General features: G+C 39.1%; 2 protein-coding genes across 2 annotated transcripts in view; one reads left to right on the top strand and one right to left on the bottom strand.

Moving 5' to 3' along the window:
- Abce1 (ATP binding cassette subfamily E member 1) overlaps nucleotides 1–14,461 on the top strand; it is a 29,534-nt gene extending 15,073 nt beyond the window's left edge. The window contains exons 10-18 of the mRNA XM_021219982.1: nucleotides 4,264–4,385; nucleotides 7,755–7,976; nucleotides 8,826–8,885; nucleotides 9,002–9,060; nucleotides 10,061–10,171; nucleotides 10,260–10,402; nucleotides 10,491–10,613; nucleotides 11,836–11,947; nucleotides 12,769–14,461. Coding sequence (XP_021075641.1) covers nucleotides 4,264–4,385; nucleotides 7,755–7,976; nucleotides 8,826–8,885; nucleotides 9,002–9,060; nucleotides 10,061–10,171; nucleotides 10,260–10,402; nucleotides 10,491–10,613; nucleotides 11,836–11,947; nucleotides 12,769–12,816 — 1,000 coding nt within the window. The 3' untranslated portion in view covers nucleotides 12,817–14,461. The remainder of the gene's footprint in view (nucleotides 1–4,263; nucleotides 4,386–7,754; nucleotides 7,977–8,825; nucleotides 8,886–9,001; nucleotides 9,061–10,060; nucleotides 10,172–10,259; nucleotides 10,403–10,490; nucleotides 10,614–11,835; nucleotides 11,948–12,768) is intronic.
- Nucleotides 14,462–17,289: 2,828 nt separating this feature from the next.
- The window catches only part of Otud4 (OTU deubiquitinase 4), a 46,273-nt gene continuing 36,885 nt past the window's right edge, over nucleotides 17,290–26,677 (bottom strand). Inside the window, exons 17-21 of the mRNA XM_021220816.2 lie at nucleotides 25,917–25,991; nucleotides 25,020–25,158; nucleotides 24,269–24,523; nucleotides 23,336–23,376; nucleotides 17,290–22,272 (exon numbers count right to left, since the gene is read on the bottom strand). Of these exons, the coding sequence (XP_021076475.1) occupies nucleotides 21,058–22,272; nucleotides 23,336–23,376; nucleotides 24,269–24,523; nucleotides 25,020–25,158; nucleotides 25,917–25,991 (1,725 nt within the window). The 3' untranslated portion in view covers nucleotides 17,290–21,057. The remainder of the gene's footprint in view (nucleotides 22,273–23,335; nucleotides 23,377–24,268; nucleotides 24,524–25,019; nucleotides 25,159–25,916; nucleotides 25,992–26,677) is intronic.

Genomic DNA, 26,677 nt, shown 5'->3' with positions numbered 1-26,677 from the left:
GAGAGAGAGAGAGAGAGAGAGAGAGAGAGAGAGAGAACCACGATACAAGCTTGCTGAGCTAATGAGATGAGTTAGGAACAGCAATCGAACACTAAGACTCGATTTTACAGTTAGTGGCTGTAACTGAGGAGATGGCAATGCCTACCAATGATTAAGAAGCATGAAAGGATCATGACTGATAAGTTTTCAGAATTGATAAAACCCCCGACTTCTGAAACATAATTTCGACAAATGATCAATAACACCTAGGTGCTTCAAATTGAACCTAAGAGTATTATTGGTAGACATTTTTCTTTCAGACATTACATCCTGACCTCAGTTTCCCCTCCCTTTACTCTTTACAGCCCCTTCTCCATCTCCCTTCGTCCCCAGCCCACTTCTCCCTTTCCCTCCCAAAAAATAGAAAAAGGAGCAGGCCTCCCAAGGATATCTTCTACTGAACAAGTTACAATATGATTAGGCACAAACCCTCATGTCAAAGATGAACAAGGCAACCTGGTGGGAGGAAAAGAGACCCAAGTGCAGGAAAGTGTCAGACCCACACTCACACTGCAGTCCCACAGGGACACCAAGCTGTACAGCCACAAGGAATAGAAGACCTTGCTGAGACCCTTATAGGCTTGGGGATGGCTGCTTCAGTCTCTGTGAGCCCTACTTAGTTGATTCTATAGGCTGTGTTTCCCTGGTATTTTAGTCCCCTCTGGCTCCTAAAATGCTTCCTCTCTTCCTCCTGTGATTCTCCTGGCTCCTCCTAGTGGTTGGCTGTGGGTCTTCGTATCTACTCCCATCAGTTGCTGGATGAAGCCACTCTGATCAATCATGCTGTTTCAGAATAACAGATTATCATTAGGAATTATTTCAGTGCCTTATTGGGGGGTGGGGGGTGTGCTAATTAGGTTTGGTTCTACCCTGGGTCTCTGGGTTGGTCTGCCTCTTTCCTGACCTTCCATTCGGTGTCAGTCATCAGCTGCCTCTCGTGGCCTGGGCCTCAAGTTGAACCAATCATCACTCCCACAAGTTCTGTGCCAACATGATCCTAGCACATCTTGCAGGCAGGACAGAATTGTAGGTCGAAAGTTTTGTGGCTGGGTTGATGTCCAAGTTCCACTACTAAGAGCCTTGCCTGGTTATAGAAAATAGCCAGATTAGGCTCCATATCCCCCATTACCAGACTTCCCTAGGGAAGTTTCCACTGTACTAGGTTTCTATATCACATGCATCCCCAAATGCCCCCCCCCCATTCAGTTTGTCTCTCCCTGTACTCCCTCCCTCCATCCTTCACTCACTCAATTGATCCTCCCTGCTCCTGTTATTGGCTACCCCCAGTCCCACCTGCAAAATCTATTGCCCTTTCCCAGGGAGATGCATGTATCCCCCTTTGAGCAGTCCTTGTTACTTAACTTCTCTGGGTCTGTGGATTGTAGCATGGTTTTCCTTTACTTTGCCAGTTAATACCCACTTACAGGTGGGTACAGGCCATGTTTGTCTTTCTGGTTCTAGGTTACCTCACTCAGGATGCTCTTTTCTAGTTCTATCCGTTTGCTGGCAAATTTTATGATGTCATTGTTTTTAACAGCTGAGTAATATTCCATTTACCACATTTTCTTCATCCATTCTTCAGTTGAGAGACATCTAAGTTGTTTTCAGTTTCTGGCTATTATTAGAAAAACTACCGTGGACATAGTTGAGCAAGTGTCTTTGTGGTATGGTAGAGTGCTCTTTGAGTATATGCCCCAGAAGGGTATAGCTGGTTTTGAGGAAGATTTATTCCCAATTTTCTGAAAAACCTCCAAATTGATTTCCAAAGTGGCTGTACAAGTGTGCACTCCTACCAGCAGTGGAGGAGTGTCCTCTTATTCCACATCATTGTTAACATGAGCTCCCCTTGACTTATTTGGTTTGGTTTTGGTTTTGGTTTTTCTGTAGCTGTCCTGGAACTCGCTCTGTGGACTAGGCTGCCTCTGCCTTCCAAGTGCTGGGATTAAAGGTGTGCACTGCAATCACCTGGCTCAGTTGAGTTTTTCATTTTAGCCATTCTGACAGTTGTAAAATGAAATCTCAGGATCATTTTGATTTTCATTTCCCTGATGGCTAAGGATGGTATTCCTTAGACATTTGAGATTCCTCTGTTGAGGAATTTTTGTTTAGATCTGTACCCTATTTTTTAATGATTTGGCTTGTCAATGTCTAGTTTCATAAGTCCTTTATATATTTTGGATATTAGCCCTCTGTCAGATGTAGGGTTAGTGAAGAGGCTGCCATTTTGTCATAATGGTCTGACAGAAGCTCTTCAGTTTAATGAGCTCCCATTTATTGATTGTTTTTCTTAGTACCTGTGCTATCAGTGTCCTCTTCAGGAAGTTGTCTCCTGTAAAAATGTGTTCAAGGCTATTCCCCACTATCTCTTCTATTAGATTTAGTGTATCTGATTTTATGTTGAGGTCTTTGATCCACTTGGACTTGAGTTTTTTGCAGGATGAGAGATATGGATCTATTTGCATTTTTCTACGTGCTGATATTCAGTTAGACCAGTAACCACTTGTTAAAGATGCTTTCTTTTTTCCATTATGTATTTCTGGCTTCTTTATCAAAAAATCGGGTGACCATTGGTATGTGGATTGTACCTCCGGGTCTTGGATTCGATTCCATTGATCAACATGTTTTGATGCCAATACGATGTGGTTTGTATTACTATAGCTCTGTAGTACAGCTTGAGATCAAGGATGGTATACCAAACTTAAAAGATAAAGAACCAAATGACTAAGTTTCTTTTTTTTTTTTTTAATTTATTTTATTTATTATATGTAAGTACACTGTAGCTGTCTTCAGTCACCTGAAGAGGGAATCATGTCTTGTTACAGATGATTGTGAGCCACCATGTGGTTGCTGGGATTTGAACTCAGGACCTCCAGAAAAGCAGTCAGTGCTCTTAACCACTGAGCCATCTTTCCAGCCCTTGACTAAGTTTCTTAACCTAAGACCCTTTTAATCATAGAGCATATCTACTCTGAGCTATGATTTTTAAATAGCAAATAATATTGTAACTTCAATAAAAGAAGAGCCAAAAGAAAAGGAATTCATAGCTAGCTGAGTCACACACATTTTAGTATCTAGGTATTCAGGCAAATCACTGGACAGCAAGACATCACACTTACACTCGGTGAAGTTAAAAGGTAAAAGGAAAGAAAGGTATAACAGGAATGAACTGATCTTATGAAAACTAATGATGAAAGTAGATTTTATAAGACTTAAATATGAGAAAGGATAACACCTTAGTTGTAACATGTGCAGTTAATCAAGCAGAGACAATAAATCAAACACTTTTGTAGATGGACCAATCTGTGTGTATTGCTGAGTTGTAGTAATCTTATGTGTAATGGTAGGCTGATGGAAAGAACCTACAGAGAGTACATTAGTTCTGAAACTATCAAAGCATGCATTCATTCATTCTTTAATGGTATAAAATTTTTGAAGATCATATCCTCCAAAAACAGTAAGAAATCCAAAGTAATAAACTGGAAATTTCATTGCATATATTGTCTATATTTTTGTAGCACAGATTTCTTGAGTACTTTGGATTCCTAAGTTAGTTCCATTTGAATACAAGAAAGGCAAGAAGGGGCTTGAAGAGTAAGAAAAATACATTTGCATATTGGAAAAGATTCCTACAGTGAATAGGAACTAAGTGGAATTTTAAAATGTGGAAATGTTGGTAAGTGACTGTCTAGGAAGGAAGGAATGGCCCTTAAACATATGGCTTGTAAATATACAAATTTAAGAAATGCATTATCAAGAAGATAAACAGCAAGGAGTTTTTTCTGCATATAAACAGTAAGATACATGAAAAATTAAAAGCTTGAAAATCTGAAAAATTTTTTGTGAGCATGATTATTCTGTTTATACAAACAAGAACTTTAGCAGTGAGCTAATGCTTTAAGTTGGTTTGGGTGATATGCGTAAAATAGGTGGGGGTGAGAACAAAGTCTGCATAAATGCTTCATCACTGCGATGGTTGATAGTCTCTGTTCTAGCAATAGATTTTTAAATCATCTTAGTCAAATCTCTACTGAGGAAAACATTTTAAATAGGAACATCAATAATAAGCCTTGTATAAGAAAATATTTTGTAGCTTTACTATGTTCTTTATACTTTTTTATTCTTTTTTCTAAGATTTACAACTATAGTAGAAAATTTACATAAATAAGAGTCTTGGCTAATGATGTTACAGTAAATTTAAAAATAAAAATCTGTTTTGCTTTTCAGATATATCATTGTGGTGGAGCATGATCTAAGTGTATTAGACTATCTCTCTGACTTCATCTGCTGTCTCTATGGTGTGCCGAGTGCTTATGGTGTTGTCACTATGCCTTTTAGTGTAAGAGAAGGTAACTTGAAAACCTGTTCATAATGCTTTATTTTTTTTTCTCTAATGCCAAGAAATGTATTACTGTTGACATCACTACTGTATATTGCTCTAATATGTATATGAAACTGGCATTTTATATTTTAATCATTGAGGGAAATGTAGTGTATTGTAAGGCTATGTACACTGTAACAGAAAAGGATTCTTTTCTGAGAACTTCCTGCTGGGAGAACAGAAATCATCATGAATCTGTATGTTTTGACTTCACAGTATTTGTCACCTTCAAACTTATCTTTGGCAAGCCAGCACCTTTGATAAAACTCTTAACATTCCTTCAGTGCCCATCCAGTTTTCGTATTTCAAACCTATCTGTAATCCCTGTCTTGTGTTTGTAACACTTAGACTACCGAAAAATCTAATGAGATAGTTTGTTTTTAAACAAAATGAATAATTTTGAAAAATAAACTGGAATTGTATCACAGTCTAGTTATATCAATATAGTTTAGAATGTGAGTAGAGAAGGAGTGATTATAACTCATGTGCTTATGTTTAAGATGAATAGCTATGTATTTTAAGGGAAGCTTGGTGAGGTGGCCCCAGTTTTCTTGCCGGTAGTCTTTCCTTTTGTTTGTCTACACAGGGCTTTTCTGTACACTTGGCTGTACTGGAACTGCTCTGTAGACCAAGACTGGCCTTGAACTCACTGAGATTCGACTGCTTCTGCCTCCCAAATTCTGGGAGTAAAAACAAGTGCCTCACTGGGCAGTGGTGGTACACGCCTTTAATCCCAGCACTTGGGAGGCAGAGACAGGCGGATTTCTGAGTTCTAGGCCAGCCTGGTCTACAAAGTGAGTTCCAGGACTGCCAGGGCTACACAGAGAAACCCTGTCTCGAAAAACCAAAAAAAAAAAAGTGTCTCCATGCCCAGCTTCTTGCCAATAGTCTTAAGAAACTTTTTTTAAAATACAGGTTGAAACCTTCAGGATGTCTCAGTGGATAATGACACTAGCTGCTAAATAACAACCACCTAAGTTCTAGCCCCAGAACTACACTTTTGTGGCAGGAGAGGAAAGAATCCAGTTCTGAAGTTTTCCTCTTACCTCCACACCATACACAGCACACTTACAAACAGTGAACAAAAGTAATACTGAGAGAGCAATGCGGGCCTGCTGGTTGACGGAGTGCTTGCTGTGCAAGCCTGGAGACCTGCGTTTATTCAGTTGAGCTTATGGGAAAGTAGGTAAAGAACTGACTCTACAGGGTTGCCCTCTGACCTCTGTCTGCATACCATGGCATGCATGCAAATACAAACCCACTGAAACGATACAGGATATTAGAACTAAATTTAGTTTTTAGGCTTTTGTTTTTGTTTTGGTGGGTGTTTCTCGTTTGCTTTGCCTTTGGTTTTTGTTTTTTTTTTTTTAAAGACGAACAGCCAGGGCAATGGCAGCACAAACCTTTAATCCCAGAACTCATGAAGCAGAGGTAGGTGGATCTCTGAGTTTGAGAGCAGCCTGGTCTACAGAGAGAGTTTTAGGACAGCCAGGGCTACACAGAGAAAGAGACACAAAGACACAGAGAAAATACTCTGGACCAGCCTTAAACTCAGCAGTCTTCCTGTGTACCTGAGCTTTCTGTGTGTTGAAGTTATAGTAGTGTGCCACATTCTGCTTGGAAGCAGTAATGTTTTTTTTTTTTTCAACTTAAAGTACTACTGAGCACCTGCTTTGTGGATAAACTCAGCGGTCATTCTTGAAAGTTCCTCTTATAAATGCTGGGTCTGCACAGTGATCCTGGTGAGGTTTAAGTGGTGAAGTGAGAGATTGTACTTCATCCTTTTTGCTTCCCCTTCAACCATTAATAAGCAGTGTGTCTGTCTGTCTACACATTTCTTTATCTAAATTTATATATGCATGCAGGTTCTCTGAACTGTACAGGTGGCTATCATTAAGACTCATTTTCAAGTTGACAGATCAGCTAGCCCAGAAAAAATGTAGAGACCACATCACTTTTGTTTTTTAACCAAAGTCTCTTGCTTCTTTAGTTAGTAAATGAAGCACTTAGACCAAGTTTTCTTCGCCAGAGGTTTTGGTTTTAATTTTTAACTCTACATTTTCACTTTTTAAATATTTGAAGAATAAAAATGAAACTTTTAGAAAAGTTGGTTTATCACTCCCAAGGTTTCCAGTCCACAATACGCTTGAGTCTGAATGTCCCTGACGCGGTCCAGAGGAGATGCTGCCGTCCTTACTTCTCAAACCCTGCCAGCTACCTTTCCCATTAATAGATAGAGGAAATACTGAAGCCAAGTGTTTCCTTACATTTTCATACGTACTAATCTTTTGTTTTGTTTTGTTTTCTATTTGTCTGCCATTATGAATGTTTAAGAGGGGTTTTTTGTTCTAGAGAATGGTTTTTAATCTTTGCATAATGAAACAAAAAAATTAATGAAGTTTGCTCATTTAGTTTTTTAAGAAATTATAAGATTAATCTGAGAAAATACAGTAATAACTTCCAACTATATGGCTATCTCAAAGCAGTACTCGCTACTTCAAATTGCTTATTTTGAAAATATATTTTCCAAAGTATTTTGTGTCGATTGCATACCTGAAAATATTTCATTCTTATGTATCACCTTTTTTAAAAATTGTCATTGGTTTATTTACCTGTGTAAATAAACCACGTATGTATATGGAGGAGGAGCACATGCATACAGTAGTGTGTGTAGATCAGAGGACAGTTTTCAGGAGCTGGTTACCTTTTTCCATGCTGTGAGGTCCCAGGATTGAACTCAGGCCATCAGGCTTAGAGATAAGCACTTCTACCCACTGAGTCATCTTTTTACCCCATAATGACAGTTTTAATATAAGTATACATCAAAAGGGTGTCCTGTTTCACACACATATATAGACTTAAAATTAATCTTACACTGGATGAAGGGAGTTATTTTGGTTTGGTGATAGAAAATGAAATTTTCTGAGACAGGAGCTCACACTGTAAACCATGCTCATCTCACAGTCTAGCACTTGCCAGCTCGGCTTTCTAGCTGTAGGCATCAACCACTGTACTTGGCCTGTGTTCGTTGTCGAAACACACCAAAAAAAGCACTAGTTTTTGCATATGTGCAGGCTTAATATTAACAAAGGTACAAAATATATATGTATTCCCAAAAATCAGTCTTTTTTTGTGTTTGGTTGGTTGGTTTTTTGTTTTGTTTTGTTTTTCAAGACAAGGTTTCTCTGTGTAGCCCTGGCTGTCCTGGAACTCACTCCGTAGACCAGGCTGGCCTCGAACTCAGAAATCCGCCTGCCTCTGCCTCCCATCATTATTTTAGATTTGTTTATATTTTCTTTAGATCTTTACTAATCTGATGGCAATTTTTCCCCAACAGGCATAAATATATTTTTGGATGGCTATGTTCCAACCGAGAACTTGAGGTTCAGGGATGCATCGCTTGTTTTTAAGGTAGCTGAGACAGCAAATGAAGAAGAAGTTAAAAAGATGTGCATGTATAAATATCCCGGGATGAAGAAAAAGATGGGAGAGTTCGAGCTAGCAATTGTAGCTGGAGAGTTCACCGACTCTGAGATCATGGTGATGCTGGGGGAGAATGGTAAGCTGTGATGTGTTTATGATGCTGAAAGTCGGCTCTGTGGTTACTTGTGCTCATGGGGAACTGACTCGAAGCTACACCTGAGTTTGAATCCTTACAGTTATTGTATTAACCTCACAGTTTTGTGGTATTTACTAATATTGTCCCACTTGTTAACATTCATTATTTTCACTAAAAATATGCAGTTTCTGCTCAGCTGACTTTCCTGTGAAGTAAACTAGTGAGCAGTCACTTCTGCAGAGGGACTGAAGCAATAGGCAGGTGGTGACTCAGTCAGGCCAGCTTTCATGATTTCCTTGGATACCTGTGTTTAGAATTCTTCTTATGTGAAATTCAGAGCACTCTGTTTACCTCCATAAATGTTTTATTACTGGCTGGGCAGTGGTGGTGCACACCTTTAATCCCAGCACTTGGGAGGCAGAGGCAGGAGGATTTCTGAGTTCGAGGCCAGCCTGGTCTACAGAGTGAGTTCCAGGACAGCCAGGGCTACACAGAGAAACCCTGCCTTGGAAAAAAAAAAAAATGGAGATTGCAACAGATCAGTAAACATTTTTGATAGTGTTACAATTTTTTGTATGAGCTGTGAATAGGCATTTCTATCATAAAATAACCTATGGTACTCTTAAACTGTGTGATAACTGAAACATGCATTTTTTTAGTCCATAAGTTTTGTGGACTAATCATTTATTAAAAAGCACTGGTATTCCTTCTAATAAGTTTAGGCTAGTATTTTGACAGTTGAGAGAGAATTGCTTCTCTCTTAACTGTCACATATCTTCAAGACAAATTTTTCTGATCATACCAATATTTGGAATGTAAAGGTTAATTTTGTTTTTGTTGCCTTATCAGGTACAGGTAAAACTACATTTATCAGAATGCTTGCTGGAAGGCTTAAACCAGATGAAGGAGGTACTGTCATTTAAACATTCCCTTTTACTCTATCACACAGCATAAACGTTAAAGGGTTGGGCAGTTTTTGTGTCATTGTAATTGTGGTTTTTTGTTTTGTTTTGTTTTGTTTGCAGGAGAAGTACCAGTTCTGAATGTCAGTTACAAGCCACAGAAAATCAGTCCCAAATCAACAGTGAGTCATTATTTTAATTTGACTGTTAAAATGTATATTTGGTGTATGTGCATATACCTTTAGTCTTTTGCTCTAGTAAGGGGCTCGGGCATTAGCTCAGTGGTAGAGTATATGTTTAACATGAGTTAAATTACTGAGTTTAATCTCCACCACACAAAAGAACATTCTGAAACTCTTACCCATATTAGCTTCTGTACAGCACAGGCTGGCCTGGAACCTACCATATAATAAAATACCTGAGGTTCTCAATCCACCTACCATACTGCCCAAGTGCTGGAGCTGATGGGTGTCGAGCTGTAAAGTCCAGCAGTTCTACTCATTAGCAAAGACCTGAGCAATATGCACACTTGAGCACCTGAATCAGTACAAAAACCCTCATGTCAGTCAGCTGATGATAGATAACTTATATAGTCTTAAAATGTAAGGTTATTCAGCATTAGGGAAATTAAATGCTTGTATTATGTTGAGCTTCTTACTTACTATATGTTCAGCATCACAGTACTGACCCTGTTACACATTTCAAACAGTTTACCTTCATTAGTATTTTACATGATCTGTTTCAAGTTCTCACACTCAACTTTGTTCCAGACAGCAAGTAAAAGCCATTTTAGGATTCAACTAAGAATAAGAGAATAAGATGGTGTGCATTGTGTGTTATAACCTACAGATTATCCATTTTTAAACCCACTTTTACATTTAGAATTATTCCTGTTCTTCATTAGTTCTCCTTTTCAATTTTAAGATTATTATTGCATTTTTACTTATGTACATGATTGGGGCAATTATGTATATAAGTAAAACTTTGAGAGAGCCTCAAAATGAATGAGATGGTGAATAGGCATTAAAACTAGATCTGGCCAGGCAATCTAAGAAAAAGAAAAATAATAAAAATGATAGAAATTGGTAGCAAATTGAATTCATTTTGGTCTGAAGTTAGTACTAATATCCATAAACAGAAAAGTTCTTTATTCCTTTAAGTTTTTTATTCCTTTAAAACCAGGGAAGTGTTCGCCAGTTACTGCATGAAAAGATCAGAGATGCTTATACTCATCCGCAGTTTGTGACTGATGTAATGAAGCCCCTACAGATTGAAAACATCATTGACCAAGAGGTACCATAACATTATCCTTATACATCTGTACACATCATTGGTTCAGAATTTGGATGTCTTTATATGTTTTCTGAACTTCTCCAATTAGGTACAGACATTGTCTGGTGGTGAACTTCAGCGAGTGGCTTTAGCTCTTTGTTTGGGCAAACCTGCTGACGTCTATTTAATTGATGAGCCTTCTGCATATTTGGATTCTGAGCAAAGATTAATGGCAGCTCGGGTCGTCAAACGGTAAATGAATAGCATTTTGATTCTGTGCGATAACATACAAATCTGTTTGTGACTTAAAAGCTCTGAAAGGTTTGCAATTGTGTTCCAGTTTCATTCTCCATGCAAAGAAGACAGCTTTTGTTGTAGAACATGACTTCATCATGGCCACCTACCTAGCAGATCGTGTCATCGTTTTTGATGGTGTTCCATCAAAGAACACAGTTGCAAACAGGTAAAAAAATGCTTTTAAAAGTGTTCAGAAGTAAAATTTAAGTTCTAACAATGGAAAATTACCACATTCTATCTAAATTTCCAGTAAGGTCATAATCACTGAAGTCTTAACTGCTTTCATCTTTGAAGCAGTTAGCTACTAAGTCAGTTTCTTATTCTGTGACAGTACCCCTCCCCCAACTTATTTATAGATAATACTGTGTAGGGCCTTACAGTAGTTTTCAGCCTAGTATACAGTACTTGACCCAGGTGGATAATCTTACAGACCTCTTAACTTTTCTTTCATTTTAACTTTATCCAAAGAATTACATGACTTGACCAACAACACTGTAGTTGGAGCAGATGCCAAATACACAACACTGACCCACAACAGTTTAGGTGTAGTCTTTTGCCCTCTCTTATTGTTCTACCTAGATCTGTCATACTAAAAACTCGGGTCTGTCTATGAGACCACTAGTATAGTATAGTATAGTATAGTATAGTATAGTATAGTATAGTATAGTATAGTATAGTACCACTAGTACTAAACCTACGTTAAGTTGCATCTTATAAAATCACCAATACACAAACACATTTTGGGCCCATAAATCTGTTTTATTTGGTTCTCACACAAAACCTTTTGATGTTAAGAAGTAGGGTTAAGTTGCTATTTGAATAATTCTTTCAAGATATAGAAGTATCAGCCAAGTATGAGAGACAGAGCCAGGCAGATTTCTGTAAGATAGAGGACAGCCTGGCCTAATGTGTTCCAGGCTAACCAGATCTGTCTCTAAAATACATCCCAGAATATGTCTTTGTTTTCATGTTAAATTCTATCATCAACTATTGAGAATATGAACATTTCAGGAAGTTTCTCAGATATATAAATTTGTTTCTTCCGTAATGATCTTTTGTTTGCAGAAGGCTTTAAAATGTTTCATATTTTTTTGTTGTTATTTAGCCAATTTAAAATTTAATTCTGGAGGGCTGGAGAGATGGCTCAAGTGATAAATACCACTGGTTGCTCTTCCAGAGAACACAGGTTCATTTCCCATGATACTCTCTGTACCTCTAAGTCTGGGGGGAATAAATTAGCTTAGCTATAAAAGATGAAAGCGTAAAAAGGTTTTAATGGAAGATGATGTGTTGTGATGTTAGCATTGGTGCTTGGCTGAGTGGGAAAGGCAGTGATGATTCTTGATCATTAAACAAAGTTTAATGAAAATTGTCCATTTTCCCCCTAGTCCTCAGACTCTTTTGGCTGGCATGAACAAATTTTTGTCTCAGCTCGAAATTACATTCAGAAGAGACCCCAACAACTACAGGCCACGAATAAATAAGCTCAATTCAATCAAGGTATGTGGATAATAAACATACATCTTTTCTTAAAAATCTATACCATATCATGCTGATTCTCAGAATTTCGGTTGTTTTTCCTCTCACATTTTGTAGCCTTGCTTCAAGGCAACAACTGTAATGTATCTGGTGTTCTAATTTATTCTGTGCCATTTAAAATTGCCTTGAAATCTGGCATGTGGTAGCACACTCCATTAGTCCCAGCACTGAAGAGGAAGAGGCAGGCAAGATCTGTGAATTCGAGGACAGTCAGGGTTTCTCTGTGTAGCCCTGGCTGTCCTGGAACTCACTTTGTAGGCCAGGCTGGCCTCGAACTCAGAAATCCACCTGTCTCTGCCTCCCAAGTGCTGGGATTAAAGGCGTGCGCCACACCACAGCCCGGCTTAGAATAAAACTTCTTAGAGAAACCTTACTCTGTGCCCTTGAAAGTAAATTTATGGAATTTTGTTAATGAAACTTTATAATACATTTCACCATTTTCTCTGGTTTTTGTTTTAAGATAGGGTTAAAACAAACATTCTCCTTTGCTTATTAAGCCACTTCTGTATACTGGGTCATTTTAGATAGTTGTAAGAGCATAACACTAATGAAAAGCTAGCTGATCAGGTGGGTGCACCATTACTATTCTATAAACAGTGCTAAGAAAATCTAATTAGTTTTCAAGCTGACAATCTGCTACCTTTTGTACCAGGAGCTTAAAGATGGGATGTATGTTCCTGTACAAATATCATGCATTAAAGCATCCTACAGAGTGCATGCTCTAGTAGAGCAGCCCTGCATAGAGGACAAATGCTCACTATGTCACTTCTCTTTCTTTTTAGGATGTAGAACAAAAGAAGAGTGGAAACTACTTTTTCTTGGATGATTAGCTTGAATCTGAACTCATCAATAAGCCATTTACTTACTGGGATTTTTATCATATAAAACTTTAATCAGGTTTTATGGCCCCACATACTCTGGAGCTTGAAGTATGATTTTTTTTTAAGGGCCCTAAAAAAGCCAGTTGTCCTATAAATTGTTGTTTAAGAACTATTTTGTTCTTAAGATTAAACATCTGTGCATATTACATGAACATGGAGACATTTCAGATATATCGCTTACCTCCAGATTTTCACAGTCTGCGGGGAGATTTTCAGTTGTATATTATATTCATGTACCAAATGCTTCCTGCTGTTGCCCATCTTTAAAATCTTGGATAAAGTCTGTACTTACCTGTTTGCTAAGTGTACCAGTATAACAGAACTACCCTCTTCTAAAAAGCCAGTCGCAGACTTGCTGCCAAGGTCTGACACATAAGCATCAGGGCTATATTTGCTACTTTTGTTCAGTGTGTGCTTCCAAGGAACAGTGTCTGCTACAAACACCATTGTTGGAAGATGTTTATGACCAACTTATGCATTGTTTTTTAATGAGTTTTTGGTGCTTTTGAACATCTGTCAAAATTTATTTCAGTACCCTAATTTAACTTTTTTTTTTTTCTTAAATTCTATAAAACATTCACAGTAATGTTACTTTTATAAATATATGATCACTGATCAAGATTAGGGAGGAGGCATTTCTGAAGAATATTTGCTTCCTGAAAAACTATAGGCTTGGGCTGGGGAGATGTTTCGGTCAGTAAGTACAAGCTGCACACTCATGAGGACCATATTTGAGGCTTAGCAGAAATCTCTAAGTGAAATCTGGGAAGTGAAGTCAAGCAAATCCCTAAAGCTCACTGGCCTGCCAGCCCAACACAATCTATGAGCACATTCAGTAGAAGGTCCTGTCTTAAAAGCTAAGTGGACAGTAATTGAGGAATATACTCTGGCACCAACACACTGATGTGTACACACACACACACACACAACCCTACAGATACAGTCTTTAGAGTTGGTGCGTAAGTATCTGGTTTTTAGGGTTTTGGTTTTATTTTTGTTTATTTGAGACAGCTTGTCCTACAGCCCAAGCTGGCCTCAAATTATGTATCCAAGGGCAACCTTGAACTTCTCAGCCCACTGCCCAGGCTTGGATTACGCAGTGCTGAGGATCAAACCCAGGGCTTTGTGTGTGCTGGGCAAGCTCTCTAACAACTGAGCCACATCCCCAGCCCTACATGTGCAGACTACAGATCCTTCTGTTGAGCAGCCAAGGACAACCTTAAACTTCTCCAGTGAGTGCAAAGGAAATAGCAATACAAAGTATCCATTGCTGCAGTGCATCCTCATTTATAGGTTTGGATAAGAAGGACATTATCCACATCTTACTAATATGCCAAACTGGAATTATGAGGTGGATTACAATGAATGGGGCAGGCAGAACAGGAAAACTAGAAAGTATTTGACAAGACTTTAGAACTTTAAATAATAGATCTTGATTACTTTGCAAACAATAATAGAAAGTTTGTTTTGACTGAAACCCATTAGGCCTTCTAAAAAATGAATTTATATAATCCATAAATACGTATCTGTTGTAAAGGAACACAAATATGCAGAAGTATAATGGAATAAAATCTCTCCCTCCATCAGTTTCTGAGCTTACCAGTGTGTGGTCATTCTTTCCTTCACTATGCACTTAATCTTGATATGGTACTAATACTAAAATACATTTGTGAATGTTACAAAGTTCATCCATTTTAATGCTAATGACAATATGTGAATAAGAGTATTTTTGTGCAAATGAAATTTGAAAATACAAAATCAGATATTAAACTTTTTTTTTGACTTGAGACAGGTTTCTTTATAGCATTTGCTGTCCTGGACTTGAGACCCGCCTGCCTCTGCCTCCTGAGTGCTGGGGTAGAATGCATGTGCCACCACTGCCTGGCTATCAAAAAGAGTGCCACTAGAAGTCTGTAATACTGAATGAAATGTAGTACTGAAAGTCAAGTTGCATGACTAACTTTATGTGAAGACACTACAACATTAAACCAAGATTAATTTTAGGACAATTTGATCAAAGTACAGGAAGAGCATATTTTTATTTTTACTTGTGTGCATTGGTGTTTTGCCTGCTTGTGTTTCTGGAAGGATGCCAGCTCCCTAGAATACAGACAGTTGTAAGCTGCCATGTAGATGCTGGGAATTGAACCCAAATACTCTGGAAAAGCAGCCACTTACTGCTCACCAATGGTAGTTCATAACAGTCCCCTAACTGCAGGCCTCTGTGGGGACCCATCTCCCAATACAAAATTTTACAAGAACCAAAGGGACAGTTAAAGATTCTATGTCACATCTCATTGTTTATCCCATCCATTTCAGGGAAAAAGTTTGGCATGGACTGCAACCAGCTACAACTCAGGTTTTTTAAAAACAAAATCTCACTCAATTTTACCAATTAAGCCAGATGCTCCTGTGAAAGCATGCTAGCTCAAATAGGGATGAAAAGCAACCACCTAACCTTCCTTGACAGTGGAAGTCCTAGAAGAAATGCCCCTCTAATCTCAACAAAACCTCCTTCAAACTAAATAGCCCCCCCCTTCTTCCTGTGTCTTATCTTCCTGACTCCTCCTTACTCTCTGGCTTTTTAACAATCTTATGTTCACTTCTTGTTACAGGTTGCTTGCCCTGCCTCAAGATCTATGGTTAACTTTATTTAATCCTGTTTACAGTATTCAAGCAGAAAGCTCTTGGATTAAAAGTGCAGGCTGAGCCACACCACAACTAAAGACATAACACACTCTCAGGGTTCACTGTGTGACTGAATATCCCGAAACACAAATCTTGCTTACCGTAACCCTTCTGGCTTCTCTATTAACCTGGACAATCCCCTAGCACACAACTCATTGTGAAATGCTCTCCTTCCCTACCCTCTGGATAGCTCAGTCAAGTCAACTCATTCTCAGAAGACCTACATAGTAGGGCTGAAGAGATAGCTCAGTGGCAGAGTGCAAAGCTATATGGCTACTATTGTAGCTGCCTTTTAAAATACATATGTGAAAATAATGTGGATAGTCACCTTATGAGACAATGCCTCTACTAGACATCCCATCAAGTAAAACCTCCAGTGCCAGGAAAACAACTTATTGAGCTATTGGCCAAAGGGTTCCTATAAGCTGGGCAGTGATGGTGCAGGTTTTTAATCGCAGCACTTGGGAGGCAGAGGCAGGCATATCTCTATGGATTCAAAGCCAGCCTGGTCTACAGAGCAAGTTCCAGGGCAACCAAGGTTACACGGAGAAACACTGCGTCAAAACATAAAAAACCAAAGGGGTCCCCATATATACCCCTATTAAACACCACAGGCTATTGGCTACTCTGTACATGAGGGAAGAAAAGGCTCTATTGCTGATACCACCTGTAAAAGAAACATGGAGGAGGTGAGTTGGTGCCCAACTATAAGCTTCACCCCTACTGACAAGTGTTCAGGGTGCTGGAAGGTACTGTGTGTTACCCTCAGAGAAAAGTAGCATCATTCTGCTGCAAACCCAACACCCTCCAACAGGGACCGCCTGTAACCTAAGTGCTACAGTGTTTTATTTGTGTGTATTCACACACATGCCACCGCAGGAGTTCCTTTCACCATGCAGATCCCAGGAACTGAACTGAGCTCAATTTAAGGCTCAGCAGCATATATTTTTTTCTCTAAGCCCCCAACCACATTTCGGTTAAGGTCTACCCCATGAGGAATCCATACCTGGCTCTGCAAAAGAAGCCAAGAACTGAGAGTTGACACATCATGAGACCTAAGGGGAAGCGTGATTATTCTACTAAAGGAGAACAGTAAAGCAACTAATAACCTACAGACCACTGCACTGCTCCACCCCTCGTCAGGGCTTTCCCAGTGGATAATTAGCTGACACGCCACAACTGGTCAGTGTGCAGAGACTTTGGAGCACTCATGAGGTATTGACACCTGCTGGGAAAGGGAAGAGTGTCATCTCCAATACAGTGCCACTGGTCTATCAACCACATGCCCGGCAGGGACATTTTTGTGTTACTGCATCTCTTAATTCTTTTCCGTTTTTGTTTGGAATAAGAATTTAGGTGAGTGGGGATGTAGGGAGGACCTGCATTAAACTGGAAATATTACCAAAATACACTGGATTAAAAATGAATCTATATGAATGCGCGCGCGCGCGCGCGCACACACACACACACACACACACACATACACAAAGCTATGTTAAGTCCCTTACCCTTATTCTGCATCCCTTCTTGAACGTACTGAAAGGGATGGGGCATACCCTCGTACAGCCACTTACACTGATGGTACATGCAACTCCACCACTGACTAGCTCCATCAACTGGTCTAACCTTTGCAATGCATAAAAGGGAACCAGCACCGATAAGGTATAAATCCCACTTTCAGTTGCCTCTACTGTAATTATCTCCCAGCATGAAACATACATGGAAACCATGTCGTTTTCAAGAGTTTACTAAGATTCATCCTCAGATTTACATATGATATATTGGGTTACCCAAAGACCAAAGAATCCCAAGCAGAATCGACAAACAGAATTTAATATATGCACACGGTTGTATATATAATGCAGCATCACACCATGTAGGGCATTGACTTGTTTTATACATTCAGATCGTTTGAAACACTTCTTAAGGCTACGAAACAGAACATAGAAAAATAAACAGCAATATATTCAACACTTACAAAAGTGGTATGATAAAGAATATAAAGTACTATTCCTTTCAACACTTCAAAAGATATGTATAGATATGTATATATGTTTTTACAAGTAACATCACAAAGATCACATCTTCACATGCTTATAAGTATTATTGTACTCAGTGTAAGGCTAGGATCATTTTTCATAAATTTTTTTCTAGCTTTGTAACAATGCAATCTTTTTAAACCATTCAAGTAAATTCAACCCCAAAGCTGCTGCTTCTCAGCATTAAGACATGCACCCACCCCTCTTACAGGATTCTCTAAACTTATAATTTTAGGGAAAGGGGAAACAAAAACAAACAAAAAAAAAAAAAACAAAGTCCCAATTATCAGAAGAACCAATGGCTGACATTAAGTAGGAAAATCTTAGCTCTTTCAAATCGATATGCTCAATCGAGTGAGCCATTGTGAAGATTTTAAAAAAGCATAAAATAGGGAGCAAACTACAGTAAACAGAAAATAGTGTAGCTTCCTCTTCAGCTACACTAGAATGGACCTTGCTAAGTAAGTACCCTAAATGAAAGAAAACCTTTACCTCATCTAAAACTGAAGGTAAAAAAAAAAAAATGAGGCAAAATAAATATTGCTAGTTTCCAGGATGGCTGAGTATTCTCTAAACCAGAAATGTTTAGAAAGGAACTGTATTGCACCAAGTCAATCACAAGCAAGTTTGCAGTTCACAGGCATTTTCGTTTACCCTTGGGCCAGAGAAAACAACACACTCCAAGAATAGTTTTCATCACATGAACTGTCTCAGCACAGTGGGTTGCAGAAAACCTACTACTGTCAGGCTGAGACAGGTATGAGCCCTACCATGAAACAGACTTACAGGAAACATGAGGGTCACAAGCTTCCAGCATTCTTCTGCCAAGGAGTGCGTGGGACAATGGAGGATGTCTTAAGAGGAAATAACTTGAACAGCAACAACACTGAAAGGAGCAGAGGTGGGGCCTACTCCAACTACAGCACCTATGCTAAACACACGCTAAACACATGAGCTTTGGTCAGTGGAAGCGTTTGTTCAGAAGAATATAGCCTGTCATCAAGATTTATCATGTGCCAATACAAAGGGCTTTCCAGCTGTCATTTTTCTCTTCCTTTTTTCATGCAGAAAGAGGTCAAAATACAGTATGACAGCTCATATGAAGGAAAAGCTTGCTTGGCCCTAGTCCGACCTCAGGATAAGGCAAAATCCTCTGATACCTAAAGAAAGAAAACTGACCTTCATACAAAGATTGATCATTTTAAAACTATAAAAGTCAGAGTTCTATTCCAGAGGTCAAAACAAAGTGCCACAGGCTACAATTCTTTCATCACTGATCCATCATGCCCTGCAGGTCAGGTAGGAAAACAGAAATTGATTGGTTTCCCTCAGGAGCTATAAGTACTGTCACGCCACTAAGGTAAGACAGAGTGACCATGAGGACACCAAGCACTATTCTTCCCTGTCCAATCTTTCAACATTTCCCAATCAGTAACACAAAAGACACTAGGAAAGCTATTTCTTTTGAGCTCCTGAGACCAAACATATCAAACCTCTAAAATCTGGCTTTAATATCAAAAGGCAATTTCCATACTAAAACTATTAGATAAAACCAATTCTACATTTAAAAAAAGACTAAACAGAAGATCCTCTACACTTATCATCCATAATTCAGCCACTGATCTGAACACTGGCAGAGCAGAACCTTTACAATCACTCCAGCTTAGAAGCAGACAACAAATTTCTTTCTTCCTTTCAATGAGTTCTCAGTTTTTTTTCTTCACATTCCATGCTATAAATTTTTTACCTAGCACCATCATAATAAAATATTTATCTTTCAAAGTGCTCTCTCTAAAACCCTACATTACAAAATTTCTAAATGCTAATCACTACTCAAATCAGCAGTTACACAGACACAGGGTAATTAAAATAGCACAGAGGTAAATTCCATCATTACAGTCCAGTGGAACTTCACTGAGCCTAGCTGACAGCCAAACACCCCAAGTTATCAGGGAACCCAGAACACTTGTCTGCTTCAGTTTGTCAAATTCAAGTGAATTGTATTTGATTTTAAAAGTAATCTGCCCCCCAAAACAAAAGCCACATCTATTTCTGGCTAGGTATATCACATATAACATGCAAAGAAAAATCACCACACTACCTACTATTTGCATAGCGCTCAAGCTGCCTGATCACAAGGTAATTGCAACACAAAAAAGGTAGATTTCTCACATTGATATGTACAAATAAGAAATACAAAGTTAGTTTTACAAAGTGACACAGATGAGAGAATACTGTGCTAACTGGTCTGAGTCCAACCTCCAAATGAGAACAGAGTGCAACATGCAATGGGAGCCTCTAGTGAATACTGCAGACTGGAAGAAGCAGGACCATACACGACACTGACGGGGAAGAGCTACAAACTGCAAAGCAAAACCACGTTCTAGCAGCATCCTCTAGAGAAGAACTACAAGTCACAATCATGTTCTTTTTATACAGTAATTCCAGCTATGACAAGTTGAACATGCAACTGTAAAGTGATAAACACAGCTCGTGGTGCAGGGAGAAAAACAAAACACTCTTTTATAGAGAAGCCTATCAGGTTAAACATTTCAACATTTCTCACAAAATATTTAGAATCTGTCAGTGCATTAGTGTTAAAGTGGCATTAAAAAACTTCTGCAGGTTTAACAGATGCAGATTATTTCCAAAATGCATAGCATCTACATTCCCTTCGAGTAGGCACCATGATATTTACAGCAGTGCTAGGAGTTCTTGATGGAAACAGCCGTCTCACCGGACTTCCTACTATTTCTTAAACATCTACTGTATGCTATCTCAAATTCAACAAATACTCACCAAAAAATTCAAAAATATACCCTATGGATATTAAAAGAACTATCTATCTACAACAATTCTAAGACACAGGTTAATAGGCTGCCTCGTGTGTAATAGTAAAGAGAAGACGTTATTCAAGTTTGACAGATACTGAGATGAAGGCCTTTGGGTTGGAAGCATATTAAAAGACAACAGTGTTTTAGGCTGAGGATTGTTTGAGCCCAGTTTATGACTAAGGCATTGCATAATAAAATATACATTTCTATTTGGTGCAATGTTATGTTTTGGAATCTATAGTGTATTGAATGCTTTATTTTCTTATCACTTTAGTAAACACTAAAAAAGCACACATTTCCAACGTTTTAAATCAAACACAAGGAAAAAAATCAAACACTGTCTATGTTTTATATTGAGCTGTTTATAAAAAAATACTTAAAAGTCATGTTTACTTTTTATGGGGGCAGTAACCCAATAAACAGATTCTGAGTAAGAAAAAACACAATGCCAAAAATTCATCTGCCCCTTGAACTCATGTCCAAAGTCTCATCAGAATAGGAATTAAGGGAAAGGGGGAAAGGGAGGAGATAGTTCCAATTTGGGTCTTTATTGTAATGATTTTAAAGCCTTCAGAAATACTCCACCTAAGAAAAGGCTACAGCTCTACAACATGAGCAGTGACTAACCATTAAGTGTGCTGTCCCCTGTGACCATCCCCCATCCCTGACCTCCTCCTATCTCCCCTGTACGGGCGTCCTCTGACATGTCGATGGTACTGATAGCCTTCATCCCGGTTTCGATTTGGCTGCCCTTTCCAGGTCTCCTCGCCTCTCACATGTTGATAGCCACCTCGACCAGAAGAGCTCCAATCACTTTTGTACTTCCTGCTTCCGTAAGTTTGATTATAAAACTGCTTAGATCTGCCACTTCTCAAAATATTAGATACTTCATTCTCATCCTCTGAACTCTCTTCTTTTGGTCTTTGCAATCTATCCACAGAATTGGCCCCAGGGCTGACCACTGCAGCAGCAGTCTTGGGATCTTTTCCTTTCTCTGGTTTTTCTTTCAGACTTTGAATGGTCCTCTTAGGCTCAGGTTCAGCAGACCCAGCTTCTCTTTCTCTGTTCAGAATCTGAGTAGGAGGATGAGCCTTTCCTGCCACTGCAGAAGAACCTGAAGCCAGGTCTATGTCTGCCTTCCGTGTCTGGGACGACTGCTCCACTCGGCCTTCGTGCTTGCTGCTCACACTTGCTTCAGACAGAGAATGTGCACCTTCAACTCTGGCGTCTGGGAACTCATCTACTGCTGAGACAGAATCGCATTCTTTAGACAGATCTAGATTCTCCAGAGGCAAATCCAATTCTCCTTTATCATCAGGGGGCAGGACAATATTTTGCCTCATTACAGGATTTTCTACGAATCCCTGAAAAGGATACCCATACCAAACATGAGGGAAGAAAGGAGGTGCAATGGGAACAGGACCTAAAAATGGGTTAGGCCCAAAGGACTGTTGTGGGTACATGTTCTTGCCACTAAGTGACTCTTCATATTCTGCATGAAGAAGTTGCCCTGGGTTCTCAGACTCCAGGTCAGGTTGGTAAGACAACTGTCCATGACCTTCAGACACCTGAGATGGAGGGATAACCAGAGGTGATGCAAATGCAGGCGGTCCCATCTCTGCCTGTGGCATCTGGCCATTAACACTGGCCTCAGGGTGAAGAGAGTAGTGGGCATCAGTGCAAGGACAGTCACTTTCACTCTGAGCAGGAGGGGCTTCTTGGAACCAAGTATTCTGAGGATATACGGGAACAGGGACCTTTGGGTACATCCTGCAGGCTGCCATGTAGGCCTGGTGCAGAGGATACAGGTAAGAATGTGGGGCCCACATAGGACAACTATATGCCTGAAAGACAAAAAAACAGCAAAAAAGAAATGAGAGGTTAAAAAGCTGTCTTTCTGAAAGTATTTAGCTTAAGCTAAGTCTCTCATGCATATAAAACATAAAACAAATACAGTTTCACAGTGGTGACCAACATGAAAAGATCTAGAATCTAGTCATCACTTCTTGACACCGTTTCCCTGGGTTCTGACCTGATACAGATTAAAAAGAAAAAGCATCACCTTAGCCACAGAGAATTTAGCTAGACCCACTCACTAGCCTGCCAAAAAATGCTTAAACAAGACAGTCTCCAACGGAGCTCATTAACTAGGAGTCCTCAAAGTACTCCAATAGTCAAGGATTAACATATCAGACCTCTTAACAAAGGCGAAGATGAAAAAGAAATGCTTTAAATCCTTCCTTTGTTGGTATTCAACTAAAAAAAACCAAATTATGAAAAAAATCCAGCATGACCTAGGTAAATGTAACCAGGCAATAGATACAGCATATGGCTTCCTGAGGCTCGCTATAGGATTGGGATGCCTGATATTTATTCCGTTTCTAGAAAAAACAGAAATGAATTCCCCTCAAAGACAGAACACTGTCATGGACTGTCCTGTGGCCTCTTTCTAAGAAAAGCTTTTTTTCTATTAGCCACTTCCCCGGCGCCCCAACAACTCTGCTATGGTCCCACCTTAGAGAAAGCAGCTTTCTAGATAACTCCTTCCAGCCCTCTCAACAGGGGTAGCTTTGCCTAACCATGACTAGGAGGCATCAGGAACACCCAGTAGCTTGTAGGATGACAGAACTAAATGTGCTACAGTACAACTTCATACTAAGACCTTTCTTCTAACTCCCATCAAGGACATTCCCATGAACAACAGCCCAGGAACTTGGTTTGCCCTTCCTATCTTCCAAGGCCAAACTATTACCAATTAAAAGAAAAAGCAAGCAAAAACTAGAACCTGTACCATTACCAAACATAAAAGGTACCATTTAGTAAACCTTAAATTACCAATTAAGAGTTAAATATTTTAAAGTTTACTATTTACAGTGATGAGGTTAACTATAAATAAGATGTAAATACCTTTACACCGAGATTGAAGAAGAATCGAAGAATATTCTTATCTGAAAAAAAAAAAAAATTTTTCACTAAAATTGCATAATCAAAGTTTTTTCTTTCTGCCAAAATCAACTATTAAAGCTCTAAAGACATTTTCCTGCTGTATTGTCTGTGCAGTAAAACAAAAAAAATAGAAACATAACCAAAAACAGGCGGCGACTAGAGGGCAATTTCAGGTCTGCTACACTTTCCTCTGTATTAATATCTAAATCCCCAAATAGCTTAAATTAAGTTTATCTGATTAAATTTCAATCTGGGAGAAATTCAGATAAACATTATATTCTGTTGTGGTTTCAAGAATTACAAAATGCAAAACACAGTGAAAAATATAAATATCAAATATAAAAATCAAATCAGATATTGATAGTGCATACTTATAACCTAGCACCCAGTAGGCCGAGGTCAAGTATAAGCTCCGGGCCACCCTGAGCTGCACAGGAAGACACTGCCTACAAAATACATTAAAGCTTGGGCTGAACGGCTCGGCGGTTAAAAGCACTGTCTGCTGGTCTTCCAGAGGTCCTGAGTTCAATCCCAGCAACCACATGGTGGCTCACAGCCATCTGTAATGGGATCTGATGCCCTCTTCTGGTGTGTCGGAAGACAGCTACAGTGTACTCACATACATGAAATAAATTAAATAAATTAGTTAATTAAAGCTTAGAAATGATTTCAAAGCTGTCAAAGTTATTTATGGAAAGGAAAAAAGCCAACAAACAAACAAAGCATGAGAGGCTTAGCTAAGCACAAATCTCATCTCCTACCAAGACTAAACTGAAACAGGCCTGAACACTCAAATGATGCATCTCTGCTCTTCACTGAGTCCTTGCAATGGCTCGTTCTCACTAACTCTGTGTACTTGAGGAGACAGCAGCTGGAGGCTGGAGAAGGCCTCACCTTTAGGCAGGTCCTCCCCGGTCTGACACAGTGAATAAGGTGGTGCAATGGCTCGATCTCCCTTCTCACTACAAGGAAACCCAGGATAGAGGGGGTCTTGATAGAGGCTCATTGTCTGAGGCAAAGGCATCAAGGGCTGGTTAACTGCCTGAATTGACACAGGAACCGGAGAAGGTGTTAAATGCGCTTGTGAGACGGCAGCATCAGGTCCAGTGGTCTGTGTCACTGACAAAATGGGAATCTGAGCAGGGACACCTAAGATAGGGGAAGAAAAAAAAAAACTGTAAAAAAAATCAAAGTTACTTTCATTTAGAAATATCTGTAGTAAACTAACAATACTGCACAACTTATACACAGTAAGTAGCGAACAGTAAGAAGCCTTAAGTACCTTAGTCCCAACCCAGGAAATGAGCCGAGTCACTGTATTCTAACTCTAGTTCCCCCAATAAAATGTTCTTGTGAGGAATCCTAAAGGAGCTGTAATAAATAATGTGGCCTTCAGTCACTGTTGAGCAACCAAAGATAACAATCTGGCAATGGGGTAACCGGCTCAAATGTCACACAGCCACACTGATAAAAGCATACCCCAATGAACACCATGCACAGGCCCTTGGCCTTCTAGAACTATGAGAGGCACTAAGAACTCCACATTCCTAAGTCTGTGTGGTCAAGACCTCACACAAGAACTTGAAACTTCTGATTTGAAAGGCATTGTTAAATGATTGGAAATTTTTCCAAATTCTTCTCTAACCTGTTGGTCCGAAAGTTGTAGGTTCACTTGGCCAGGCTGGCACAGTGGCTGGTAAAGAAGGCACCGCAGGAGTGAGATGTACTTCTGGAGAAACTAGAAGGGGGGCTGGATTGGACAAAGGTATATGTTCTGCTGGCTTCTTCAAGAATGGCAGGTAAAAAAAAGAAGAAAAAAATCATTTCACTTTAACACGTTTTAGTAACAAATTTATTTTGGGTGAAGTATAAAAGGCCCTACTATAAAACTAATCATAATTATTCATGCCAGTCTCAGAGTTCACTCACTGGCCAAGAATACCACATGACACATTTCATATTAACAAATTTGCCTAGCACCAAGAAACAAGAAGCTTTTAAAGGCAAGTGGAAAAAAAAAAAAATCACAGAAGTCCTTCCCCCTAAAAGAATCTTACACAAAAATTTTAAAAATGCACTTAAGTACATTCATTTTGCCAACACAAAGTATGTTGAGGCAACAGCATTAAACCAAGAACCAAAATGTCTGATGATAGTCAAGTGTGTTCATTTACTTGGCAAACTACTAATCCTTTTAAATGCATATAGAAGAATTCATTAGTGATAATGCACATGACTTCTAGAGATATTTCTAATGTTCTATTTTATTTTCCAACTGAACCAGCACAAAAATAAACAAGGATGCCAAACATAAAAGTTAGCAACTGTAAACTTATCTCGAAAGGCCAGAGAATGGCTATAAAATGACATTCCAGAAAATTTTACAACATTCTAGCTAAAAAGAATAAATTAATTAAGAAAATGTTAAGAGCACCCACATTATGTCTAAAATAAATTCTGCCATTTACAACACTGAGGTTATCAAACACACAGAGAAAAGAAACCAAGATGGACACCCTCACACCAAGTTCAATAAACTTACTTGTTCTACAGGAGATGGGCACTCTTTCTTTGACTTAGATGGTGATGAAACTCTTGTACATTTATCATCGCTGATCTTTGAGAGCAAAAAAAAAAGTCACACTGTGATTAAGAGACCTCCATTCTGGATAGTTCACTGAGAACCCACTCCAGTTTAACTTAGTCTGTGCATCTGTATGTCACAGTACCAAGGAGCTTTTATTTGGGGTATGACTTTCAAGAGTGTTAACAGTCTCCTTTACAAATCTCACTCTGTAGAGTGATCAAGATTAAACACTAAGATCCCACATAGTAGCGAATGTCTTTCATCCCAGCACTTGGAAAGCAGAGGCTAAGCAGATCTCTGAGATAGAGGCCATCCTGGTCTAGAGAGCGAGTTACAGAACAGCCAGAGTTCCACAGAGAAACCCTGTCTTGATAAGCAAAAACAAAAACAAACCAAAACAACAAAAATTAAACATGAAAAACACTGTTTTGCAACTATTCCTATCAGGCATCCTGAAGTAACCTTAGGAAGCAATGAAATGTTAATGGCCTCAACCTTCTTCATACAGTTTCCATTTTTCTATTAAATTATATAATGTCTAAATGCTTTCAACCTCATTACCGAGCCTCTTCCTCCTACACTATCACAACATTAAAGAACATGAAGCAACTAATATTTAAACCATTTGAGACTAGTGGGATGGCTCAGCAGCTAAGGTACTTGCCACTAAGCCTAGTGGCTTGAGCTCAATCCCTGGGACTCACGTAGCAGGAAAT

The sequence above is a fragment of the Mus pahari genome, chromosome 20 (assembly GCF_900095145.1).
Source record: "Mus pahari chromosome 20, PAHARI_EIJ_v1.1, whole genome shotgun sequence".
Lineage (NCBI taxonomy): Eukaryota > Metazoa > Chordata > Mammalia > Rodentia > Muridae > Mus > Mus pahari.
The sequence above is the reverse complement of the archived record's forward strand: the minus strand, read 5'-3'. Positions and strand labels throughout refer to the sequence as shown.